Below are 26,151 nucleotides of genomic sequence, written 5' to 3'. Positions count from 1 at the left end.
GAGAGACTGGAAATTAGACTGGTCATTAGACTGGTCTTTAGGGAGAGACTGGTCATTATGGAGAGACTGGTCTTTAGGGGTCCTGCAGAGTAGTGACATTTAGAAGGGGAGAATGATGGGAATTCTTCATTGTGGTGTGGGTGGATGTTCAATGTAATATACACTGGACAGAGCCCATTGTGGTGTGGGTGGATGTTCAATGTAATATACACTGGACAGAGCCCATTGTGGTGTGGGTGGATGTTCAATGTAATATACACTGGACAGAGCCCATTGTGGTGTGGGTGGATGTTCAATGTAATATACACTGGACAGGGCCCATTGTGGTGTGGGTGGATGTTCAATGTAATATACACTGGACAGGGCCCATTGTGGTGTGGGTGGATGTTCAATGTAATATTCACTGGACAGAGCCCATTGTGGTGTGGGTGGATGTTCAATGTAATATACACTGGACAGGGCCCATTGTGGTGTGGGTGGATGTTCAATGTAATATACACTGGACAGAGCCCATTGTGGTGTGGGTTGATGTTCAATGTAATATACACTGGACAGAGCCCATTGTGGTGTGGGTGACTGTGCATGCGTGTGTGCATAGATCAATGTGTTTGTGTGTGTCTGTGTGTATGTTTACAAACTGGGGACTTTCCTCTGATTGTACCCATTCATCCACACACTGTAACGACCCCAGCCAACCACTTCTGTCAGAGCTGAAGGTCACCCCGGCTGTTCAGAGCTATCAAACAACCTGACAAGTGCCTCTCTCTCTCTCTCTCTCGCTCTCTGTCATTCTTTCTCTCGCTCTCTTTCTTCCTCTCTCCCTCCCCTCTTTCTCTCGCTCTCTTTCTTCCTCTCTCCCTCCCCTCTTTCTCTCTCTCTATTTCTCCTCCCCTCTCTCTCTGTCTCACTCTCTCTCGTGAGATACTGCAGAGTGCTGATCCAGACCCTTCATCTGCTTGCTGGCTACTGCACATGTTCCAGTCTCTCCAGTTACCAGCCTTTAGTGTCTAACTCATCTCCTTAAAGAGTGTGACCCAGTCATCCTGAACACCTCTCCGTTTCACTTGGTTTCATTAGGACACTATTCACTTAGCTTTATGTGCTTCGGATGACATGTGAGGTGAAAATCTGGTCTATTCTCTCTTCTCTCTCTCTTTCTTTCAAACACACACACACATCATATAAGTAGCTACATCAGATTTTTCACAACACTTGCGGTTGCGATGAAATGCGTTTGGATACTTTACATGCCCGGGGAAGAAAAATGAACCTGTTTATTTGTACATTGTGTCAGCGAGGTGTGAGTGAGTACCACAGACAACTGTCTCTGAGAGTACGCTTCCTTGTTTGCTCTGCGTTTACTGCCGTGTACACAGAGCCCCTTCCAGCTGTCTTGTCACAATGCCATTTGCATCCATGTTGTTGAATACATTGACAAGCACTGCAATATGTATGGCTGCCATCCCCCAGGTTACACATACATATGGAAGTGGTTTGATAATCCCACTGAAGTGAAGGGGGGGGGGGGGGTTGCTCCAGTAACCATCCTACCTGGCGGTTAGCTCTTTGTTTTACCACGTTGAAAACACAGTGCCATGGGATTGAAACAGAGAAAGCCAATTAGCTTAACCAGCGTCCAGCTTTTTTTCCCAAGGTGGTCCTTGCATTTTCTACCTCTTTTTACTCATCCGCCGGGAGACTGAAGAGGTTAGCGAGAGAAGAAAGTCCTCTTCTTTTGGTTATTTATTTATTCATGGATCCATTTAATATTCATGATTTTTCCAGGACTATCTGGATGCAGAGGGGAATTTACTGCTCTGGAGGCGACGGACTGGGGACCAAATCACGTTTTAGCTCCATTGAGCTTTGTAGATGAAGGGAAGGGAAAAAAGAGAGAGAGGGAGGGAGAAAGAGAAGGAGAGGAGGGTTTATGTGCTCTCCAGTAAATGGGAGGTAGGCCTGTAAGGTGACAGGCTGTGTTCATTACTGATCTGTCAGCCGGTTAATGGGTAGAGGAGAGTGGAGCAGAGCAGCTCATATAGAGGCCAGGCTGTAACCTCATGGCAGGCAGAGAGTGAGCTCTCAGCAGTGGTCTGGATTCATAGTACTACTCTGGCAGACCCAGTCTTCAACGTTGCTTCCACAGTCCCCAAAGAATAACCCCATCGCTTTCTCTACATTCTCGACCGACATTCTCCCCCAGACTTTATTTTCAGTTTCCCCCTCTCCCTCATAACAGGCAGAGAGAGCTCTTAACAATGGGACTCAATGCTAGTACTACTAACAGAACCAATGATAGTACTACTAACAGAACCAATGATAGTACTACTAACAGAACCAATGATAGTACTACTAACAGAGCCAATGATAGTACTACTAAGAGAACCAATGATAGTACTACTAAGAGAACCAATGATAGTACTACTAACAGAACCAATGATAGTACTACTAACAGAACCATTGATAGTACTACTAAAACCCATGATAGTACCACTAACAGAACCAATGATAGTACTACTAACAGAACCAATGATAGTACTACTAACAGAACCAATGATAGTACTACTTACGTAACCATTGACCGTACTACTCCAACAGAACCAATGATGGTACTACTTACGTAACCAATGATAGTACCACAAACAGAATCCATGATAGTACCACAAACAGAATCCATGATAGTACCACTAACTGAATCCATGATAGTACCACTGACAGAATCCAAGATAGTACCACTGACAGAACCAATGATAGTACCACTGACAGAACCAATGATAGTACCACTAACAGAACCGGTGATAGTACTACTGACAGAACCGGCGATAGTACTACTGACAGAACCGGTGATAGTACTACTGACAGAACCGGTGATAGTACCACTAACAGAACCCATGATGGTACCACTAAAACCCATGATAGTACTACTTACGTAACCAATGATGGTACCACTAACAGAACCAATGATGGTACCACTAACAGAACCAATGATGGTACTACTAACAGAACCAATGATGGTACTACTAACAGAACCAATGATGGTACTACTAACAGAACCAATGATGGTACTACTAACAGAACCAATGATGGTACTACTAACAGAACCAATGATAGTACTGCTAACAGAACTAATGATAGTACTGCTAACAGAACTAATGATAGTACCGCTAACAAAACCCATGATAGTACTGCTAACAGAACCATGATAGTACCACTAACAGAACCAATGATGGTATTACTCTAACAATACCAATGATAATACTACCCAACAGAACCCATGATAGTACTACTTACGTAACCATTGACCGTACTACTCCAACAGAACCCATGGTAGTACCACTAACAGAACCCATGGTAGTACCACTAACAGAACCCATGGTAGTACCACTAACAGAACCCATGGTAGTACCACTAACAGAACCCATGGTAGTACCACTAACAGAACCCATGGTAGTACCACTAACAGAACCCATGGTAGTACCACTAACAGAACCCATGATAGTTCTACCCTAACAAAACCCATGATGGTACCACTAAAACCCATGATAGTACTACTTACGTAACCAATGATGGTACCACTGACAGAACCAATGATAGTACCACTAGCAGAACCAATGATAGTACCACTAGCAGAACCAATGATAGTACCACTAACAGAACCAATGATGGTACTACTAACAGAACCAATGATGGTACTACTAACAGAACCAATGATGGCACTACTAACAGAACCAATGATGGTACTACTAACAGAACCAATGATGGTACTACTAACGGAACCGGTGACGGTACCACTAACGGAACCGGTGTGACGGTACCACTAACGGAACCGGTGTGACGGTACCACTAACGGAACCGGTGTGACGGTACCACTAACGGAACCGGTGTGACGGTACCACTAACGGAACCGGTGTGACGGTACCACTAACGGAACCGGTGTGACGGTACCACTAACGGAACCGGTGTGACGGTACTAGTCTTACAGAACCCATGATGGTACTAGTCTTACAGAACCCATGATGGTACTAGTCTTACAGAACCCATGATGGTACTACTCTAACAGAACCAACGATAGTACTACTGAACAGAACAGAACCAGTGTCCAAGGCTGCTTTACAGTACATCCACCTCTCTCTCCTTCTGCTAAACCTTTCTGTGGTATTGATCGGGCTCAACGCTGTGCTGTGTAGGCGGTGTGATTAATATCCTTGATTAGGAAGAGATTACCCTGCTGTGGGGAGTTAGCGCTGGTCCTGCTAGAATTCATCGCACTTAGGCTGCTGCCTTGTTTTTGTTCATTTGTCAGGTCAGAAATCAAGGATCAATCGCTGGTTTATTTGCCTAGTTCAAGTAGCAATGCAGGGTGAGGATGTTATGATGGACACTTTCAATCTGACTGGTCACAGTAGTTGACATTGAGTGGGCAGCGATTGGCGTCATTTGTTTACAGATTCTGTGTCTGATTGTGAAGAATTGTGTTGTTACTAGTAAAAGGACTGTGAAAAGGGTTGTGTGACATGATCCACTTGGAACCGTGATTGCCGTATCGTGAGGTATCGTAATATATTTTCTGTTGTGGTATGTATTGTGAGCTTACAATACTTATCCCTACTATTTAATGCACCCACCTTTTTTAAAGCAATTCAATTCATGTATGTATTATTTATAGAGTTGTTTTGATTCATGCGTAGTGTGGAAATGTTCATGTACAAACTGCATTTTGTGTTATTTACAGCTGACTGTTGGCCCCACTGTGTAGCCAAAGCATCAAAATCCAGACTTCAGTAAACTGTTTACCCAACATGCTCATTCACCACATCTGTCAGAAAGATCAACATTACTCAAGTCCTTCATCAGCTTACTGTCTCCAACCTGCCTCTCCTGAATACAAAAAAACATGTGGCTACTTGTGATTCTCACTCACTTAAAGCCTCTTCTCCATTTTGAGAAGACCGATGCAATAGCTATTGTTGTCATGGAGACCGCACAGTCCATGTTTAACGGGCTGTTTTTTTACAGTCCAAGAGAAAACTATGCAAACAGTGAGCTGTGTATGCCCTGTGTGGTTGAGCAGTGATCCAGGAACGCGCTCAGTCGACAGTTCCCCCTGACTCCAAACAGACCATGACTCCAGTCCTCATTATAACAGTGAGACGGACCACCTGAGGACCGAACATAAATAATGCAGAGAGAACCAGAGTTCTGCTGACAAACCCTTCCCCCTCGACCACGTGGTTGAACCCCTAGCCCTGGAGGGCATGGTAAAGACATCCCTTACGACACCATACCACACCGTTATGACACTCTATTCCTGTGAGTGACGTATTTTCTACCTCCTCTCCACGGGGCCCTATATGGGGTTTCCTATGGATGTGGGCAAGGGCCAGCAGCTTTGGCTTTGAAAAATAACCCGCAGCAAAAAAATCTAATTCTTTATTTTAATTTGATCCTAATTTCCTCCGACAGTCGCAATGAAAAGTGTGAGATGAAAGAGTTGAAATTCCAATGAAGAGGTAATGACCATGGCGAGTCGATAGTGATATTGGTCTTACTCTGCTGTGTGTTTTCCCCATCTCCCGTCTGTATGTTTAGCTTGGTCTCTCTTAAAATGTAGACTATTTCCTACTTTGTTACCAGAGGCAAGGGCCCTTGACTCACTGCCACCAGCCTCTGCCAAGACAGCCTTTTTAAGCTGTGATAAAAAATTTACGAGAGAGAGAGAGAATGCTATGGTGGAGAACAGAGGCCACATTCGGAGAGAAGCAGCTGCTCCCTGATAGCGGTTGGAAGGTCTCCTCAGTACTCGGCAGTGTTCTGCTCTCCCCATGCCCACCATGAATATTGCATTAGCCCACTACAGGGCCCCTTGTGTTTGCCCCCCAAGAGAGGAGAGTAGAGCAGCCATGGTACTGGAGCGTACGAGGAGTCAAGCCCACACCCCCCCACACCGCCAGGCCCATCCACATTTAGCTTGCACAGGCAGACGCTCCAAACTCCAGACCAGCTTTCCATCAGCATAATCTCCCAGACTGACTCAGAGGACTCCTGTCTCATAATGTGTCAACCTCAATTATATTAATGTGCGCACCCGAGAAAAATGTCTGACATTTGCTGGCATTTACAGGACGAGTAACTGTTTTCTGGCTGGTGTTTTTTGCTCAAGCTGAGTCGTCTTAGAGGCCCTTTTTGAAATGAATAAACCACATATTGGCTCTGTGATGACCCGTCTCCCACTGATTAGCTAAAGAAACAAAGTTATGGTAAATAGCAACACCGAGGCCACAATTATGTCAAAATACAATTTTTTTGTTTATATAATCTCCACAGCAATTGAAAATTGGCACCTCCTTTGAACAAGGTCAATGATGGTACAAGTGAAGTGGCCATTTTGAGAGGCTAGCCTAGCTGGCTGTTATTAGCCATTAGCCTAATTCCCTGGCCTTTCAACACAAACACCTGGAGGCCAGGGGCAGTCCTGACCGTGAGGTCAGCCCCTGTTAAGCTGAAGCTTTCGTCTCGCGAGCTCCCTCCTTCCCCATCTCCCCCTCATCCTCCTCCTCCATAGTGTTTCATTAGTGTTTCACCGACTCCATTACCCTGCTGTAATGTGCACTTAGCCGCCTAATCTCCATGCGGCTGACATGTGACTCCCCCAGTGCACTTTGCACACCTTCTCTCATTTGAACAGGGGACATTCTCTGAGAATGCCAATTTACTGGTTAATGCAGAAGAGGCATGTGTTCCTTCCTCACTATCGCTCACCTTCCTGTAGCTGCACTCTGTCACACCCCCCGCCTTAATTCTTACGTAATTTTTAAAATTCTGTCCCATTTCCTCGTTGCTGTTTCCGCTCAAGGCGTTATTTTCAATGCTAATGAGGCACAGCAGTGAGCAGCGGTTTGTGGCGAGGGAAGCTGAAAAGATGGATAAGATATGATAATAAAAACAGTTCAAACACCAGCGATTCTCCTCAATAAAGCTACAGCGCTACATGCTGTTATGCTTGAGGTCAGTGTGTTCACTTCAGCACCGTTCTTCACTACTACAACCCATGAGACCTGCAAAAGGACGACCAGTAATTGAAGAAAGCGCATACTTACTCAAGACTAGCACTTAAAAACAGTTCAAGGGTTCAAACTACCTTGAAGAGGTAAACAACTTGTTCTGGGTTTTTGTTGAAGGCATAGGTTTTGCCTGTCCATCTGTGTTTACCTCAATGGCTTATGTTGTCTCTATGCATCATGTTTGCTAGCACTGCTGCACTTTGCCCACTCTCACTGTGAGCACATGCCCAGCAACTAGCCATAACTCTCTCTTGTAGTCTAGGAGATGTGCTGATCTGTCCAAGCTCTTGGATAGGTTTGGAATTCCATTTGTAAGGGCGGCAGGTAGCCTAGCAGTTAGAGCGTTGGATCAGTAACCGAAAGGTTGCTAGTTCGAATCCCCGAGCCCCAGGGTCGCCGTTGATAATGGCAGACCCTGGCCATGACCCCATTCTCCAAGAGTGTCTCGGGGGGGGGGGGGAGTTGGCATATGCACAAAAACACATTTCCATTTCACACCTGCGTGTATATGTACATGTGTGAAATAGGACAAATATAAGCATCTAATTATTATTATAAGCCTCCAGCAATTAGGCCAATGTTTCTGGCATTCCCTATCGCTAATTAACTGGAACCAGCAAAGCTTTCCTCTGAATCTCGACTGGGTTGTGTCTTCCAACAGATCTCATGTCCCAGTTTAGTATCCCACTCAGTTTTTCACACCAGAGATATAGCCGCAGATCGAGACCGTAATCACTGGGAAATATCACATCTTTTCCCTCCATTTTGACAGTTCACATTGCAGAGATGTACAGCTCACCAGCCTGTGCATCTGAAAATAATCTCCTTCGTCTTGATTGTCAGAACAAAATGTGAGAACCCAGAGGGGTTCTCCACTGAGTCAGCGATGAGGGAGGGAGATGTCAAAGACGCTGTGGCTCTATTTCAAACCAGTTCCACCTGCAGGCAGCTTTCACTAAGTAGTTCCTGTTGTTTAGCTCGCCACAGCTAAGGCCAATGAAAAGAATGCCGTGACGAGCTAAAGCAACGACTAAGTAAACTGATTAATGCGTAACTGTGAGCAAAGTTGGCCCCAGGTAGTAAGCTACATCTGTTACAAATGACTTCATAGATCTATGGAGAGAGACTTAAAATGGCATGATGTCAGCTAGACTCACTGCAGGTGTTTAGCTTCAACGTTATGTTATTAGCTTCACTGTTTTGCTAATGTGAAGAATTTATTCAAGTCTTCCTTTTGCTTGTGGTCTGTCACCCACTTCTTTTTTAATTATATGGAAATGCATACATATGCTGTCTGTCGGTGGAGCATGGCACTTACCATGCCAATGGTCTTGAGTTGGATTCCCGCTGGGGCCACCCATATGTACAAATGTATGCATGCATGACTAAGTTGCTTTGGAGAAAAGCGCCTGCTAAATAACATATTATACTACTATAGCATCCAGTTTTTCCCCCCAGATTATTCCATTATTATTATTATTATTATTATTATACTATTAAGTAGCACAACTTGTCACCAAAGTTTCATCATATAAACGAATATATCAACTTTAGCCCTAAAGACTCTTTACTTCTACTTTACACTTGTGGTGTTAGGCTAGTTGTCATATCAACCAATATATCAAATTTAGCCCTAAAGACTCTTTACTTCTACTTTACACTTGTGGGGTTAGGCTGGTTGTTGCATTGTTCTGACCAACATGTTATCTCTGCTAATGTCTGTTCTAACCAACTTAGCCCAGGATCAGGGACCTGAGCAGGATAATCCCTCGTCTGGCTCCACCCACCCACACCCCCCTCCACGTTGGGCCAGCAAGCTGTCTTTGTGCCATGCATCCTGAGTTGGGCTGAGGTGTGGTGGGGGTGCAACTTAATATAAATCTTAGAAACAACACCCCTTTCCTCACTTTATGGCTATGCTAACCTCTTTTAAAGCTAGAATCCTTAGTTGCTACATCCACTTTTGGACTTATAAATGAATGATATAACTTGTACAGTAAATGCCTCATGAGCTTAGTTCAACTGTCTTACCCCCATCATAATCCAATTTATAAACTTGTTTTACGCCAATGTTTGTAAACAACGTAAATGCAAACGAACAATGTACAGCCTCAAAACATGGTTAAAACGATACATTTGGTATCATGGATGGTCAGTCCTTGTATCCATAGCTCTGTCTATTAATTTGAGAGTGGTTACATTTCTCCAGCCCCATCCCTTAGCTTTTTAGAAAAAACAAGGGGTACAGAGCACGCTTTGTTATTGTTTCAATTAAGGATTCTAGCTTTAAGCTAGCAATTAGCTATGCAGCCAACGTCTAACAATTGTAACTGTTACTTACCGCAAGTGATCTGGTACGTGCTTCCTTTCTTCCTGCCTTCCTTGAAGCAATCACTGATCCAACATTATTGGAATGGTAAAAGCTACATGGAGAGATACTTGCTTTCACCCATACTATCGGGTAGGATCTGTGAATACATGAAGAAAGATCATTCTGGGGGGTCTTTAAAAAGCTGCAGACTGTGTGAATTTGTTTGCTTACCCTACAATAACTAACACATAAACCTCCGTTGATGTGACTTGTAGACAAGAGCTAGCTTTCTGAAGCAGGCTAGTTGCTACGCTCTAAGAAAAAAAGGTGCTATCTAGAACCAAAAAGGGTTATTCGGCTGTCCCCATAGGGGAACCCTTTTAAGAACCCATTTTGTTTCCAGATATAACCCTTTGAGGTAGAATACTTCTGGATTCCATGTAGAACCCTCTCCACAGAGTGTTGTACATAGAACCCAAAAGGGTTCTGCCTGGAACCAAAGAGGGTTCTACCTGCAATCAAAAAGGGTTCTCCTATGAGGACAGCCTCGGGAACCCCTTTCAAACCCTTTTTTCTAAGGGTGTAGATAACCTGCAAATCATACCGTGTGCAACAATTTCCTAGTCCAATGTAAAGAAACAGTCCTTGGCTTTCTTGGTTGCAGTATGTTCTTCCAACGTTAGAGTGCTACCAAGACTGGTGTACAGTACATGGTAATAGATTAGAGAGAGAACTGAAGACAGGGATTTTAGAGAAGGCAAGGTGAGTTTTAAAGACAAATGGCAGTAATAAAGAGAGATGAGTCATAAGAGTTCAGAGTATTTCCGTTGTATGAACTTTGTTAAAAGTCAAGGAATTTAAAGTAATAGAGGAAGCTGGAACAATCTAATAATGAATGTATCCATTGAATTTCAATTGTCAAGAAGGGATATTTGTTCTGGGGAAAAGTGGATGTAAAACAGGTGGAAGTGGTTATATAAGATGTCTCTGGTGAACTCAAAATAGTTGTGGCTTTGGAATCTGCTTCAAATTCCTCACAAAGAGTTATAGGCCACACTTTTGTATTTGAAGTCGGCTGAGAAGACTGAAGACCACTCTTAATGTTTCAATAAATGGTTTATTTGGAAAGGTGGCTGGGGGATTCTAATAGTCCTGCAGTCTATGTTTTATTATTAATGGCATGCATTTCCTCTGTGCCATGAACATTCATCTCACTCGTTACTGGATTCCTCCTCCTTGACTTTTCAGCAGACATATTTATTACGGCCGGGACTATACCAGTATCACGATGCTTGTTAGTATCATGGCAAGGAAACAAAACACAAAGTGGATTTAACTTCTTTAGGAAAACAGTCCTAATGTTGAAAACAAACATCATTATGATGTCATCCAGAGTCGCATGTATTTATTTTCCATCTGTAGCTCACAATATTTTACATACAACAGGTTTTTAAACGACCGAAGAGTTTGGTCTGCTTCGTGTTTTCCCATGGATTTTTTTGGGCGACACTGGTATCGTCACATCCCTAATATATTAAACGATATTAAGAAAAATGTTCTTTCACATTATAAATTGGCTCTATTCTTTATAAATCCAGAATTTGTTTTTAGTAATCAATTATCTTTAGGGTTATGACATTTTATGTTTGATATTTACATTTTAGTCATTTAGCAGACGTTCTTGTCCAGAGCAACTTACAGTTGCTGCATTGATCTGAAGATAGCTAGATGAGACAACCACACATCACATCAGGTACATTTTCCCTCAATAAAGTAGTTATCAGCAAAGTCAGCGCTAATAGGAGAAGGTAAGTGCAGGGTTAGATATATTTCAATATTTCAAGTTTTAAAAACGCAAATTGGTGGATCATCACTTCAAACCGATGGTTGAGAATCTTCCATGTCAGACACCAGGCACATGATCCCACCGGCACTTATTTAGTGCTTGGGCATGGAATGTTTAGGCTAATGTTCATATTGAGTGATTTGGTCATTGGCTGTATGTTGGTTGCATCTTGTCAAGTAGTTAATGCATTAACATATTGCCTTCTATTATGTAGGGCCGGAACGATACTAGTAACGCTATATTGTTTCCGTGGCAAAAATGAAAACACGAAGAAGATCAACCTCTTTGGTCCTTTAAAAACATGCTGTATGTAAAATATTGTGCTATAGCTTGGAACATAAATACATGTGACTCTGGCAACATAATGATGTTTGTTTTCAACATTATGGCTGTTTTTCAAAATAACTTAAATCCGCTTTGGGGTTTGTTTGCTTGCCACGATACTAAGGAGTATCACGATATTGGTATGTTCCCAGTCCTACTGTAGTACTATGGTAAGCTGACGTTTGTGTCCCCCCAGTATGACTTGTTTAAAGACAGTAATGGGCTTACGGAAGATAAAGTACACAATCCGACTATTTGCTTCAAACCAAAACCAGTCCAGAACCAGCTGAGTAGACAAGTAACAGCAGATTGACCTTGGGGTCAACGTTGATTAAGCAGGCTTATGGAGCGAACCAGTTAGCTCTCAAGCATATGTTCTGCCTCAGCCTGTTTTTGCTGCATCAAGCAAAAACAATTAACCAACCAACTGAAATTGTCACGGCGATACAGTACCTCCCATCTGTTTCCTCCTGCTGCATGATACTTCCTTACATGCTTTTTCACCACATAATGTTAGCCTGCACAGTCTGTGTTTGTAGACGGATGTCAGCTTCTTTTTATAGACCATATACAGTACCACGTGCCACACACTAAACGTTTCTGACATGTGACAGGCAGGTCCCTTGGGGTTGCCCTCTGAAGTTTTACGTTGCTAGCTACCTAGCCAACTGTGTTGGCTGCCCTCTGCCTTGCGTCACCGGTTTATTCTTCTTCACACACCACCTAAGAGCAACTGAGCTTCCGGAACACTATGTACGCAAGTGTCAGTCCCAGCTGAGCCTCTCTTACAGTGGGCTAAATGAGCTACTTAACGCCCCCAGGCTTGCAAATAACCTGATTACCAATGACTGTAAAATGATGTCGCTACAAAATGCTACTGATGCTGACAGTCCTTTTTATATTGTTTTGGAATTTGGTGTTCAGCTAGGCTCTACATTTAAAATGTTCCCCGATCAGCCCACACCAACCTCTCTCTTCATAATTATGGAGCACGCCGTCTTAATTCCTCTGGCTGCTCGTTAAGCTCTGGAGGAGCAGGGTTGACCTATTTTACATGGGAGCCTATGGAACCCCTGGTGAACAGACAAGCCCCTCTCCTGCACCAGGAAGCTCTCTCCCCCGACTCTCCAACTAGAATATAATATTATATGACGTTTAGTAGACACTTTTATCCAATGCCACTTAGTCATGCGTGCATCCTTTACATACAGGTGTTCCCGGGAATCAAACCCACTATCCTGGCGTTGCAATTGCCATGTTCTACTAACTGAGCTACAGAGGACCGTGCTCTACTAACTGAGCTACAGAGGACCGTGCTCTACTAACTGAGCTACAGAGGACCGTCCTCTACTAACTGAGCTACAGAGGACCGTGCTCTACTAATTGAGCTACAGAGGACCGTCCTCTACTAACTGAGCTACAGAGGACCAGGTTCTACTAACTGAGCTACAGAGGACCGTGCTCTGCTAACTGAGCTACAGAGGACCGTGCTCTGCTAACTGAGCTACAGAGGACCGTGCTCTGCTAACTGAGCTACAGAGGACCGTGCTCTGCTAACTGAGCTACAGAGGACCGTGCTCTGCTAACTGAGCTACAGAGGACCGTGCTCTGCTAACTGAGCTACAGAGGACCGTGCTCTGCTAACTGAGCTACAGAGGACCGTGCTCTACTAACTGAGCTACAGAGGACCGTGCTCTACTAACTGAGCTACAGAGGACCGTGCTCTACTAACTGAGCTACAGAGCACCGTGCTCTACTAACTGAGCTACAGAGCACCGTGCTCTACTAACTGAGCTACAGAGCACCGTGCTCTACTAACTGAGCTACAGAGGACCGTGCTCTACTAACTGAGCTACAGAGGACCGTGCTCTACTAACTGAGCTACAGAGGACCGTGCTCTACTAACTGAGCTACAGAGGACCGTGCTCTACTAACTGAGCTACAGAGGACCGTGCTCTACTAACTGAGCTACAGAGCACCGTGCTCTACTAACTGAGCTACAGAGCACCGTGCTCTACTAACTGAGCTACAGAGGACCGTGTTCTACTAACTGAGCTACAGAGCACCGTGCTCAGGTTTTTAGAGCCACATGCAAAATTTTATTTGAGTCTTATGCATTATAACCATTGTCGTGTCTTTGGCTATGCCGGATTAATTGCTATGACATGCTATTCTATAAAATACTTTCTCTGTAATTAATATCACCTGATTGAGCTAATCAGGCACATGTAATTAACTAGAGAGTCAGGCACCACGAAATAATATTTATAGAGTCGTTATTTTCCGAATAAACTCTTAAAGATTTAGCAATATTTTACATCAATTAGCAGTCAACATCAATCGTCATCTTACTTCATATTCTGAAAGTTGTAAATCCTTGGTTATCTGCAAGAATCCTGGCTAACAAGTTGAATCAGCAATACAAAATTGGGTTTATTTATTTACTAAATACCTAACTAATTACACAGAATCACACATACACAATTAAATCCTAACTTGATCACAAATTGCCGTCATAAAGAAGAACGTCCCTAGCGGGCGGAATAGATATGACAGCTTGTTACACAAAGGGAAGGGGCTGAGTTTTAGTGAAAGAGCGGGAGACTGGAACATAGGCGAAGCTGTACCATCGTAAATACAGTATCTTATGCATTCTAAATTACCGCCCATTTAGAAAAGGAAAATGCAATAAATATTTACTCTGAGCTGCGCTTCAGTAGGTTGGTGGTAGATGGAAGACCGTGTTGCCAAACCGAGTCCTCTGTCCTTTGAAGAATGTCTCTGGTGGTCACTGGATACGTTGTAGTAACGTCGTTGTGTAGTAGACAGGATACTCTGACTGTCCTTCCTAACCTGCGTTTGTAGCAGCTGTTGCTAACTCAACGGCTAGGAGGTATCACTTCTGTAGTGAATACGAGTTCAAAGTTCATACCATTCACAACCAAAGTTCATGCTGATGTTGGCTTAGTTCTGTAGTTATTATCTGAACCATTCTGACATGGGATCGTCACCCTCATCTCCTCGGAACAGAAAGTTTTATATTTTTGTCAATGGCTTTATATAGTGGAGGGAGAGGGGTGTGTCTGAAAAGTTTATTACCCATGTCTCTTCACAGGGGCGGGCCACTGGTTGAGCAGAGGCCCAAACTTATGAAAACCCAAATCTCTCATTTGGAAGCTAAAATTACATTTCATCTCTATACAAATAATTTCATATTCAAGCATTTGAATTAAACAACAATTCCATGTGAATCCGATACCTCTGTTTCCACAGTAGAGTTTGTCATCCTATCATTGATGAGAATGTCTCAAATGACAACCGAACTGACATAATATACCTTAAGTACCACCGCATATGTTCAGTTGGTCGGATTACCAGAATATAGTTAATTTCCCCCCAACTTCTGATGCTCCCAGAATCTCTATGTTAACCAAAGGGTTTTCTTATGTCACATCAGTATAGTAGGGAGAGGGAAAGAGGTATTTATGACTGTCATAAACCTACCCCCAGGCCAACGTCATGACACCATTTACGCATTTATTCAGGCTTTCATAAGGGCCTTTTATGATAGTATGTTTTTAATGCCTAATGCATCTATGTGATTCATTCTGAATGCATCTGTAGCATAAGGGCTGTTCAAAGGAGCCAGTCTTCTCATGCACTTCTCATGCATGTACTATAAATGAATTGACTATGCATTATACACAGGTGGTTCTGGTAGAGATGTTCTGCCCGTACTGTGGTCCACTCACTGAATAACACAGGCATAACTTTCTGTGCCTGGCTATGCAGGTTGATCTCTGACACAATCGATCACTGTTAGAATGTAAGATTTAATTAAGCAATAAGGCACGAGGGGGTGTGGTATATGGCCAATATACCACGGCTAAGGGCTGTTCTTAAGCACGACACACCGCGGAGTGCCTGGACACAGTCCTTAGCCGTAGTATGTTGCCCATATACCACAAACCCCCGAGGTGTCTTATTGCTTAATTAAATCTTACATTATAGTTATTTAAAAGCTATTATAAACTGGTTACCAACGTAATTAGAGCAGTAAAAATACATGTTTTGTCATACCCGTGGTATACGGTCTGATATACCATGGCTGTCAGCCAATCAGCATTCAGGGCTAGAAGCAGTTTATAATAAACCATATTCCATTATTGTATTTGAAGGAGCTCCATGCTGTAATGTTTATACACCCCTCTGACATGTACAAAGTAATGAAAGTGTAACGAGCTCTGAAATTGGACCATGTAGGTATTCAGACATTGACTCCTCTGGTCTTATTAGCAATGTATCAGTGATGAAGAATGGGGCTTCCATCATGTAGGCAGTACACACACACACACACACACACACACACACACACACGCGCACGCACGCGTGTCAAGCAGAGCTCTCACACAGAGAAGCCAGCAATACAATACACAACGTTAATTATCCATTTAAAACCATGGCCCATTGGCAGTGCTGAAGCACCGCTGCTGGAAAAGCCTCTCAGAGAGCCATAATTGCTTCTTATCTTTTGGAGGTCACACTGTGTCCAGTAGAACTAATCAATCTCTGGCTCAGACCTGCTGTTAGCCCAAAGAGCTCCATAAAATAACATTCTGAACATTTGGACCATTTTAGATACCCACCCGCCATCAGCAGCTATTGATTTCTTTTAGGAGAAGGTGGGGTAAGTCTGCTCTGTTGCTAAGGAATAGCTGCGGGGAGCTGGCCGGTGGGTAAGTCTGCTCTGTTGCTAAGGAATAGCGACGGGGAGCTGGCCGGTGGGTAAGTCTGCGTTGTTGCTAAGGAATAGCGACGGGGAGCTGGCCGGTGGGGTGGGTCAGATTGATTTAGTATTACGCCGCTCGCTTTTTTAAAATGAAGGGTCCTCAGTCCGACCGCTCGCCTCTGCTGCTCCCATTTCTTGGGGTGATGGCCAGTGTGATGAGGTTACCAGTATCACGTTAAGTAGGGGGGAAAACGTTTTGAAATAGCACGATCTGAAAAGGTCATTTTGTTTGCCAAGACATAATTCCTACGGCTTCAGTTCCTACTGATTTGTGTAACAGGAAGTAATGCTTTGCCAAACAAGAATATGAGGGCGCTAGTTGTGTGTTGTGACACGTTTTCCATAATTAGCAGCCCCCCACCAAAGCCTGCATTTAATTGTTAACCCTCTTAAGTGTTTCAATAGGAAACATAACAGCAAACCGTTAATCAGAAGGGGCTTTATTACCCCCTGTCGGTTTCCTCTTCTCCTCCCCCCACCTCTCCTTATCCATTTCATAGCCATGCAGGCATTTGATGTGTTAGTTTGCTGCCTGAGGAACAGAGGAATGTAGTAGTATCTAGGGGAGGACATAGGGAGGTGGTAGGCTTTGAATTGTTCCAGTCGTTTAAATGTCACCAGGACAGCTCTGGGAGGTAGGGGTGAGGAAGGTGAGACGCTAGCTGCTGGTACAGAGCGCGTGTGTGTGTGTGTGTGTGTGTGTGTGTGTGTGTGTGTGTGAGAGAGTGATAGCAGCATGGCTCAATTTCCATTTTTATTAACAATCCAGTTACCTCTTCATGGAGAGGGATGGAAAGGGCCCGGCAGATCAATGTCATCGTGCCTCCAGCATGCCAAGGAGCCTGGCCGCGGTGTTAACCACTTCCTCCCCCCCTTTACACACATTGCCCTCTCCCACCAATCAGTAGCCTGAATGGAGATTGGCAGGCCCATCAACACTGCACTCCCCACTCTGAAGACAGACATGGGGAGTGCAGCCCCTGGAGACTGCATCGTAACCTTGGGCTAACATAACCTTGGGCTAAATGGACTACTTAACCAGACCCCTTGATCTTCCTGTTAGCAGTAATGTCACATTCACAAATACCATTGACTCCTTTAAAAATGGCGAGCTACTGTACTGTAAAAGACTTGTCAGAAGAAAATCCTGTCATTTCTAGTCAGAAATATGGGTATTAAATTATGTCAGAAGTGTTTTTTTTAAGCCGTTGACGAGGCTCAGAGAAAGCGTTGATGGCTGCTCTAAAACATAGCTCGTCCGTCATCAGTCTCTGACGTCATATTAGACCGCTCAGAGGAGATAGTCACACCCCAGGATATTCTGTCAGAAAACACATTCCCCCGTGTCTGCTTATAACTGTCACAATTCAAAAACAACAATACATGTTCTCTAGTCTACTTTAAGTTGTCATTCTTTGGCACCAACAACGTCTCGCCAACATAATTTATCAATCATTTATCAATCGGCAGTCGCATGCGCGTAAATCGTCAGCAAGCGAGGCCAGCGTCTGACGGACATTTCAATTACCAAAGTTTTCATAGCTCAAATGGGTAACAAACCATGTGAGAGCTGTAAGAGAGTCATTTGAGAAATGGCAGTCAGATGAATATAATGGGATTCAATAGATAAGATGCTTAGATACGGGACATTGGACATTGTTTTGCTAGCAGTGTAGTGCTCCTACAGTACTCTCACCAGAGTGGGAACACAGAGGCACTGTATGGAGGATGGTTGCTGAGTTAACATGAACTGTGGCTGGTGTTGGATACAAAGCATTGCTCCTCTTTCTCCTCGCCATTGGTCCTTTTAAAGCCATGTGTGCATGTCATGACAACAGTGTATATATCTATTAATAGTTTTGTTGTGGTAGTGGAGCAACCCAAATATTCATCCCCATGTAGGTAAAAAGTCATGTTATATTTATAAACCAAGCTTTAGAGGGAAATAAGCTACTGTAGGGATTTAGATCATGACTACATAATGTTTCTCTTGTTATGTCTCTAGCTTACTCTCTGTTTCACACACACACACACACACACACACACACACACACACACACAGAGATTTCTCCGTGTGCATGGAGGCACTTCACTGGGGCTTTTCCCCAGAGATGAGCCTTGCACTTGAGCTGACCGTTAAACAAACGCTACTGTACACAGTCACGTGGGAACACAGCAATCCTCCCACCTGATGTCTGTAGTGTGTGTGTGTGTGTGTATCAGAGGGAGCCTGAGAGAGCGCCTGCAGGGGTGTCAGTGAAGGTTTAAGATATTCAGCTTGCTGTCAACGCTGACACATTTCTCCCTCTGCTCCGCTGCACTGATATGCAAATGCAGCCTCCTCAGAATGCAGAGCACTAGATCAGCATAAACGTATTCCCCCCTCTGCTCTCTCTACCCCTCTTCTCGTTCTCTCTGAGACTCTCTCCCCTTCTCTCTCTTGCTCTCTGAGTCACTCTCTCTCTCATACTCTCTCTGAGTCTCTCTGAGTGTCTTTCTCTGGGTCTCTCTGGGTGTGTCTCTCTCTCTCTCTCTCTCTCTCTCTCTCTCTCTGAGACTCTCTCTGAGACTTTCTCTGTCTCTTGCTCTGAGACTCTCTCTGTGTCTCGCTCTGAGACTCTCTGTCTCTCGCTCTGAGACTCTCTCTGTCTCTCGCTCTGAGACTCTCGGTCTCTCGCTCTGAGACTCTCTCTGTCTCTCGCTCTGAGACTCTCTCGGTCTCTCGCTCTGAGACTCTCTCGGTCTCTCGCTCTGAGACTCTCTCGGTCTCTCGCTCTGAGACTCTCTCTGTCTCTCGCTCTGAGACTCTCTCTGTCTCTCGCTCTGAGACTCTCTCTGTCTCTCGCTCTGAGACTCTCTCGGTCTCTCGCTCTGAGACTCTCTCTGTCTCTCGCTCTGAGACTCTCTCGGTCTCTCGCTCTGAGACTCTCTGTTTGGTCTTGACTGTTCTGTTCTTGACTTATGCCCCTGATAAAGGAATTGATTGTTTCTCTCAAAAGAAACTGTGATGTATAGGCAAGAGAATAGGTCTACACACACACACACACAAGCGTTCTGAAGGTTGGTGTGTGTGTGTGTTTGTACATGTGTGTGTGTGTGTAACCCCTCTCCAAATCCCCAATGATAGAACAATGACAGCCCATTACCGCCAATGCTGAGATACAATTAGCTTATTTCAGAGGCGTTGGTGATAAGACTATCTCCCCAAAATACTGTGTCATCAGTAATCTAGTCCCGACATAACATCATCTAAATGCCAATGTCTATCCCCAGTGATCCATTCAAAGCCCACGCCACATTTCCATTGTAATTAGATGTGTGCAGTCAACAGGCTTCTTTATAGGAACCTGTTTTAATAACCAGCAGTATTCACTTTTTCAGAGTCCCTCAGTGGCTGTTAGAAAGAAGCTCCTGTTGATATTCTGTCCCTTTGACATTGGGGCTGCAGGGGAACGAAGTCTCTGTCTAGAAACGCAGCGTAAACACACGCGTATCTCTAAAGCCTGTCATGTTGTTTCTTTGGGCTCTCTGTATTTGCAGTGGTGTACAGAGATGAGAAATATACACCAAAAGAGAGCGCTGTCCCTGCAGGACTTCACCACTGACACTATTCTTATGACCGGTTTATTAACACGCAGAGAACAATACAAGAATCTTGATTGAATATTTGACTTCTTTTAATTCATTCAAAAAGGATTATGTCACTTACCATTAGAAGAAGGTTGAATATAAACACAGTGTCCTGATCCACCATGATGGAGCAGTGTGTCATTCTTACAACTTTAATACAGCCATTGTGATATGCCACTCAAGTTATATCAATGTCTTATTATGATTGAAATAATACAAAAGATTAATTTGTGTTGCTCCCTCAGCAGTTTAGCTGATTTGATGATTTTTATAGCCGGGCCAATGTTTCTGAGGCATTTGACTACCTGAGGAGACATGGAGATTTTAGCGACGGCACTTTGCGTTAACGAGAGTGCCATGATCGAAGCTAATGCGAAACGAATGAAGTGTCTTCTGGACGCTTGCCCTCGCTGCAGCAGCATTGCCTTGGGGGTGTTCACGTCACACCAGGTCGGTGGTGATTCAGCATTAGCGCAAGCACGATCCCACTGTATCTAACACACTGCGTCGCTGCTGCACCAGTCACTCTGGCTCTCACTGTAAGAGCCCAGGATGATTGATGACCACTGGGGAGCTGGCTCCTTACTGGAATTACTCATGTACACAGGAGGAATCTGTTTCCCTCGGTTGGAGCACATTAGTATGGGTGACCCTTGTCACTGGGAGATTTTTCACTGGAAAACCTCCAGTCAATGTTATGTGAGTAGGTTATAGAGTTATTAGACCAGAATGTGCTCCCTCCTTCTCTCCCTCCTTTTCTCCCTCCCTCTTTCCCCCTTAAACATGTCCATTCTGGGCATTCTGTCCATTCTGGAAGTGGCCAAATATCCAGGAGTAGATTTCTGAAACGCTTCTTGATTATTTAAACCAACTAATTTGAACATGGTGTCTTCATAAGAGTTGTTCTGCTATTTGTCTGGCCAATCTCCTGGAAAGAGATGCTGTGAAGCAGGATTAATACCATGATGAAGTCATAGAAGAAACATGGACGCCACACATGGCAGCCAGACTGATTCCCTCCATTTCGGCTCATTCACTTCCATTGGCTTTAGCTCCCCCATGTAGCAGGGTAAACCTCCAGGAGAATTGTTAAATATGATTCCACAAAGCACTTTTCTATTCCTCTCTATCTCATTATTGTCTCACTTCCCCTCCTTCCAACCCACCTGAACCCACCACCCATTCCCTGGACAAGGTGCGTGGCAGCAGGTGTGATCGACGGAGCGTCAGCCCCTATTTGGGACAGCGGCGTAAACACGTTGTCACCCTGCCTCGGAGTCGCTAGCTACCCACGCTCTGTCATTTGCCCTTCCCTTCCTTAACTGCCAGACTCAGGCTGCCGGTCCGGTTAGCCTAGCCTGTTGTGTGACTGACTAAAGCAGCGCTGCAACAACAGCAGCAGTAGAAATCACTCAGCCATTTCAGCCCCTCGGTGTCTGTGAAAACAGCTTGAGGGGGAGAGTAGAGAGAGAGGGGAAGAGGGAGAGATCCTCCAAGGGGAAGCTGCCTGCCTGCAAGTCGACTCACACAGCAGTACAACCTCCACTTGTAAATCTACCAGCCAGGGCTGGAAGAGAATGTAAATTAGGTGTGACTAACACCGGGATGAGAATCCAGGCAGGTTTCTTTCTTTTCCCCTCCCTCCTGCTGAATGATGTGTACACATCCACTTGGCTGCAGTAGTCAGTGTAGAGCCAGGAGATGTAGTCTAGGTCTGGCATGTAGGGATTCTCTTGAGGCTCACTGAGTACGAGCTCTATTGGAAAAAACAGAAACAAGATGGATGCCATAGTGTCATCCCCATGCCTTGGCTTTAGGCTTTATCTACACATAGATTTATACCCTGGGTATTCTCATGCCCTGTTGTATTCCCAAGCAACATTAGAATATAGACTATTCTTTAATAGGCCATCATTGTAAATAAGAATTTGTTCTTAACTGACTTGCCTAGTTAAATAAAGGTTAAATACAGAAATATAATTATGTATTTGTATGCTTTTTCTCTCCTCGTCCTCATCACAATCCTCTGTTGGTGTGGAGTAATTGCCTGTAGTCTGAGTGTATCAAGCTTTGGTTATATTTGCATAGCAATCATAAATCACCTTAGTGAATGGGGATTATCATTCTCCAATACAAGGTATGAATACAAATAGCTCCCTAGCTGATTCATTGATTGGCATATCGGATATTCATTGTTCCTTGTTTACGCCTAGAATTATTCCATTATCCCTCAATCGACAGTGAAGTGTTGCCTTTCAGTGTTTATGATCATCTCAAGGCCATTGTATTTAATTGGTGCGGTTGTCAATGGTCCTTCGTTACAGGGTAGTAGTATACAGACAGACCTCTTGGCTCCATCTCTTGGGTTCTGAGGCTGGATGTGAATGTTTATCAGAAACGTATCGGGCTCCTTCCCATCGAGCTGTAATGAGAACAGTGTGTGTATAGTATAGGGTCAGAATAGTAGTTTGGAGTGTGGCTACATATCAACTGGATAGTCTGTCCATAAGGGAAAATGCTATATTAAGCTTAGGTTCAGGGTTACAATTAGAGTAAACAGGGTTGGGAGTTTGGGTTAGAGTTAAGATTTAGGGAAAATATGATTTAAATGGAAATGAATTTGAGGTCCCCATGAGGATAGAAGAACATAACGTGTGTGTGCGCTCAAATAGGGGTGTATTTTACAGGCTTGATGATGTAGCGCTAGCCCTCTGCAGACACACTCCACCTATTATTGGACCTCCCCGGCTGTAGTGTGTGGGTAATAAACCTCTCTACAGCAGCCCCCAAACAGACCAGCAATCAATGGGAAATTATCTCACCCATCCATGTGACAGCCTCTCTCTTTCTGTCTCTATATCGCTTGCCCTTTCTCTCTCTGTCTCTCTTGGTCTCTCTCTTCTCCCCATCTCACGCTTTCAGCATCCACTCTGAAATGCTGTTGCTCAGCAGCCCACTCAGCAGCCCCTCCAGCCATTAACAGAGGAACTAGACTGAGCTGGTGTTAGCACTTCCCAGACACAATCAGCCGAGCTGGCCAAACGCTAACTCTTAATTACGCACTTGACAAGTGAACTATCAGCTTGCCATTCTGGCTTGTTGTTGTTCAGCTCCGTGGGTGTCATGGTAAATCGTTTAGGGGGGAAATACTAGTTGATTTTATATTGAGGCAGAGAAGCAGTCAAATACTGTTCTTGATTTGGTATGAGTGAAACTAGTGTACATGTTCTGTTAAAACCAGTCACCTGGTTTGGATTAGCCTATGCAAGAACACCATTTTTCTGCAAGAATTCATGTTAGATGTACAGTATGTACACAACTTCAGGGAAACTGTTATTTTTACTCAGCCTAGAAACAAAGTCCTCTGTGTGGTGCAGGGCATTGGTTTGTGACATAAACATTCCCAAGCATTCAACATTGTCACTTGGGCAACCACTGTATTTTTAGCTAGTTGCCAGAATCCAGAGGCACTCCCTTTGCTGTGGAGATTTGGCTCCAGGCATAACAGAGAGACACACAAATAATACATGTCAGTATTTGAGGCAAGTTTGGAAATGGTGAGCAAACAGCACTTCTCCTTAACAGCGTGCTTACACAGCCACTACCAGGGCATGGAGTTGAGCTCTAATGTGATGGGACACATAGAGAAACAAACAGAAGTGACAACCACTGCTGCCTGTTATACATACATCATGTTTGTCCTACCTCAGCCCCTTGGAAAACCAACCTCAGTGCGAACTGTCTGAATAGTATGAGTGTTTCTGGGCTCCGCCGTGCTAGATTACAATGTGTTTAGTTGTTAACTGCTGCTTCCACACAGATGATCTAACCTAATATGGCTTGTAGTGGCCAGGGATTACTTGAGGGGCCTATGTGGTGTGAATGACCTCTGTTGGGGGAATAGAGATGCTCAGTTTGGCACTAGCTACAGTATTAACGTTTTGCAAGGGCTTTGAGAATAAATAGGTAGGGTTATGTTAAATGTAGAGCCAGGTGACTAGTTGAATAAAGAAGAAATGGATGGGCAATGTTGGCGCTAAACTCCCAGATGGCTTCGATACGGCAATGAATAAGTACTGCTGAGAAATAGCCATGCTAAGAGCAACGCAAATGCTAATTCAAGACTTGCAAAGAGTTCAATGTCACCAGAGGGCCTACAAAGCAGAGACCAGCGTACAGCCAGCTCTTGATACCTGTTGTGCCGCTTGAATATCCACAGAGCTTTCTAGGTCAAACAGCCGCTGCTACATTTCAGTTTGAGTGATTTAGGAGACGCTCTTATCCAGAGCAGTTTACAGGAGCAGTTAGGGTCAAGTGCCTTGCTCAAGGGCACATCCACAGATTTCTTTACCTAGTTGGCTCGGGGATTCGAACCAGCGACTGTACCCACCTGGAGAGAAACAGAACCAGGGTTAAAACACTACACTAACCCTCCAACGCTCTTAACCACTAGGCTACCTGGCTGCTAGCCTGCCATTGCAGATTAACTTGAGTTTTCTGCACAGCGTGCCATCTGCCACTGGCCCAGGGTTGGCTTTCAACTGCTTATCTTGTTTGTGTTAACAAGCTAACTAGTAAACATTGCTTAACCTGCGATTACAAGATATCATGACTATGCTGCGGTCCTGATTGGTGTCAAAGTCTTGGCTGTTCAAATAATCCAGTCATACAACTAGGCCTACTGCAACATAATACTCTTCTGCTGTTTTGTACAATCTATCCTTGCCAGCAGCAGTCATATTGAGCCCTGTCATCACCCAAAGAGGAAAGTCTGCCTAGAGAGATTCTAGTGGATGACTAACTTGAAATGGTTGGGTAGGATGAGAAAAGGCTGGTACTCACTACTCAGATATACTTCAGAAAAGCAATCAGACTCATGTTTGCAATGAAGGAAGGGACAGTATCTGCTGGACATGTCTTGAATTGATGGTGTCAAAGACCTGTGGAAAGCTTCTATTAGGCTCTTATCTCCTCCATTGCAGGCTATGAGGCACGTTAGTGTATGTATGGGGGGTTTCTTTGCCACTTTGACTGGTCCATAAAGCCTATTAGGAAGTCAGTCAGTGGTGTAAAGCTGGGTTAACACTATGCTCTGTATTGATGGTCCTTTGAATGTAATATGCTGTCACCGTAGTAGCCTAGCGCCCTGTGAGGACACTTATCAAATATTTAACCATTTTTATTGATTTTCCACTGCAAAGGAATTGATCCCCACTCTGATAACCTTCCAGTATATATTCTTAATGATGAACTGGGTGGTTCAAGCCATGAATGCTGATTGGCTGACAGCCGTGGTATATCAGACCGTATACTATGTGTATGACAAAACATTTATTTTTACTGCTCTAATTACGTTGGTAACCAGTTTATACTAGCAATAAGGCACCTCGGGGGTTTGTGGTATATGGCCAATATACCACAGCTAAGGGCTGTATCTAGGCACTCCTCGTTGCGTCGTGCGTAAGAACAGCCCTTAGCCGTAGTATATTGGCCATATTGCTTAAAAGTGAACCACCTCGTATAGGAATGGTTCTGTCCAGATGGCCACTATAAGCAGGGGCTTATTAGACCTAGTTATAAGTGTAGTGTGATTTAGCCTAGAAAGACTTGACTAGATGTACCCAGAACAAAAAGCTGAAGGCTAGTCTGTGGTAACAGCAGGATAAACAGCCTCGCTGGCCTTTTCCCTCCTATCTGCCCTGGACGCCTCTAATCAGCAGGCCTTGAGCTCTCCGAAAGGTCATTCTGTCCCTTTGATGGTGTTTTGATTCATTCCTCCCTCCCTCTCTTCCCTCTCTCCTCCCCCCTCCCTTCCTCTCTGCTTTCCCCCTTTCACAGTCAAGCTGGAGAGTCAATATCATAGGGGTGCGAAGATGGGACTGGTTCCGTCGGCGGCCGTGTGACGTTGGCGAGAGAGCGAGAAAGCGAAGAGAGAGTGTGGACCAGATGGAGGAGAACATCCAGAGTGGGTCATATTCTGACTACTGTGTTTTATCAGGAGTTCCAGCAAAAAATAAATATGGACACACTGGCTATACATGGCGTCCTCTCAAGGGATTTACAGTTTATAGACTATGACTGAGCAGACATTCACCACACAGGAAAGTTATTACCAGGTTCTCTACATTCTATACTGTCTACTCTTGAACACTTGTATTTTCTGCAATAAACAATGTTGAAATTTAATTTC

At 44.2% G+C, this 26,151-nt stretch overlaps 1 protein-coding gene across 1 annotated transcript in view; it reads left to right on the top strand.

The window, feature by feature from the left end:
- trip4 (thyroid hormone receptor interactor 4) overlaps positions 1 to 25,911 on the top strand; it is a 61,338-nt gene extending 35,427 nt beyond the window's left edge. Inside the window, exon 12 of the mRNA XM_038995100.1 lies at positions 25,800 to 25,911. Coding sequence (XP_038851028.1) covers positions 25,800 to 25,864 — 65 coding nt within the window. The 3' untranslated portion in view covers positions 25,865 to 25,911. The remainder of the gene's footprint in view (positions 1 to 25,799) is intronic.
- Positions 25,912 to 26,151: the final 240 nt, after the last annotated feature.

This window comes from Salvelinus namaycush, chromosome 1 (genome assembly GCF_016432855.1).
Source record: "Salvelinus namaycush isolate Seneca chromosome 1, SaNama_1.0, whole genome shotgun sequence".
In the NCBI taxonomy this organism is placed as follows: Eukaryota; Metazoa; Chordata; class Actinopteri; order Salmoniformes; family Salmonidae; genus Salvelinus; species Salvelinus namaycush.
The sequence above is the reverse complement of the archived record's forward strand: the minus strand, read 5'-3'. Positions and strand labels throughout refer to the sequence as shown.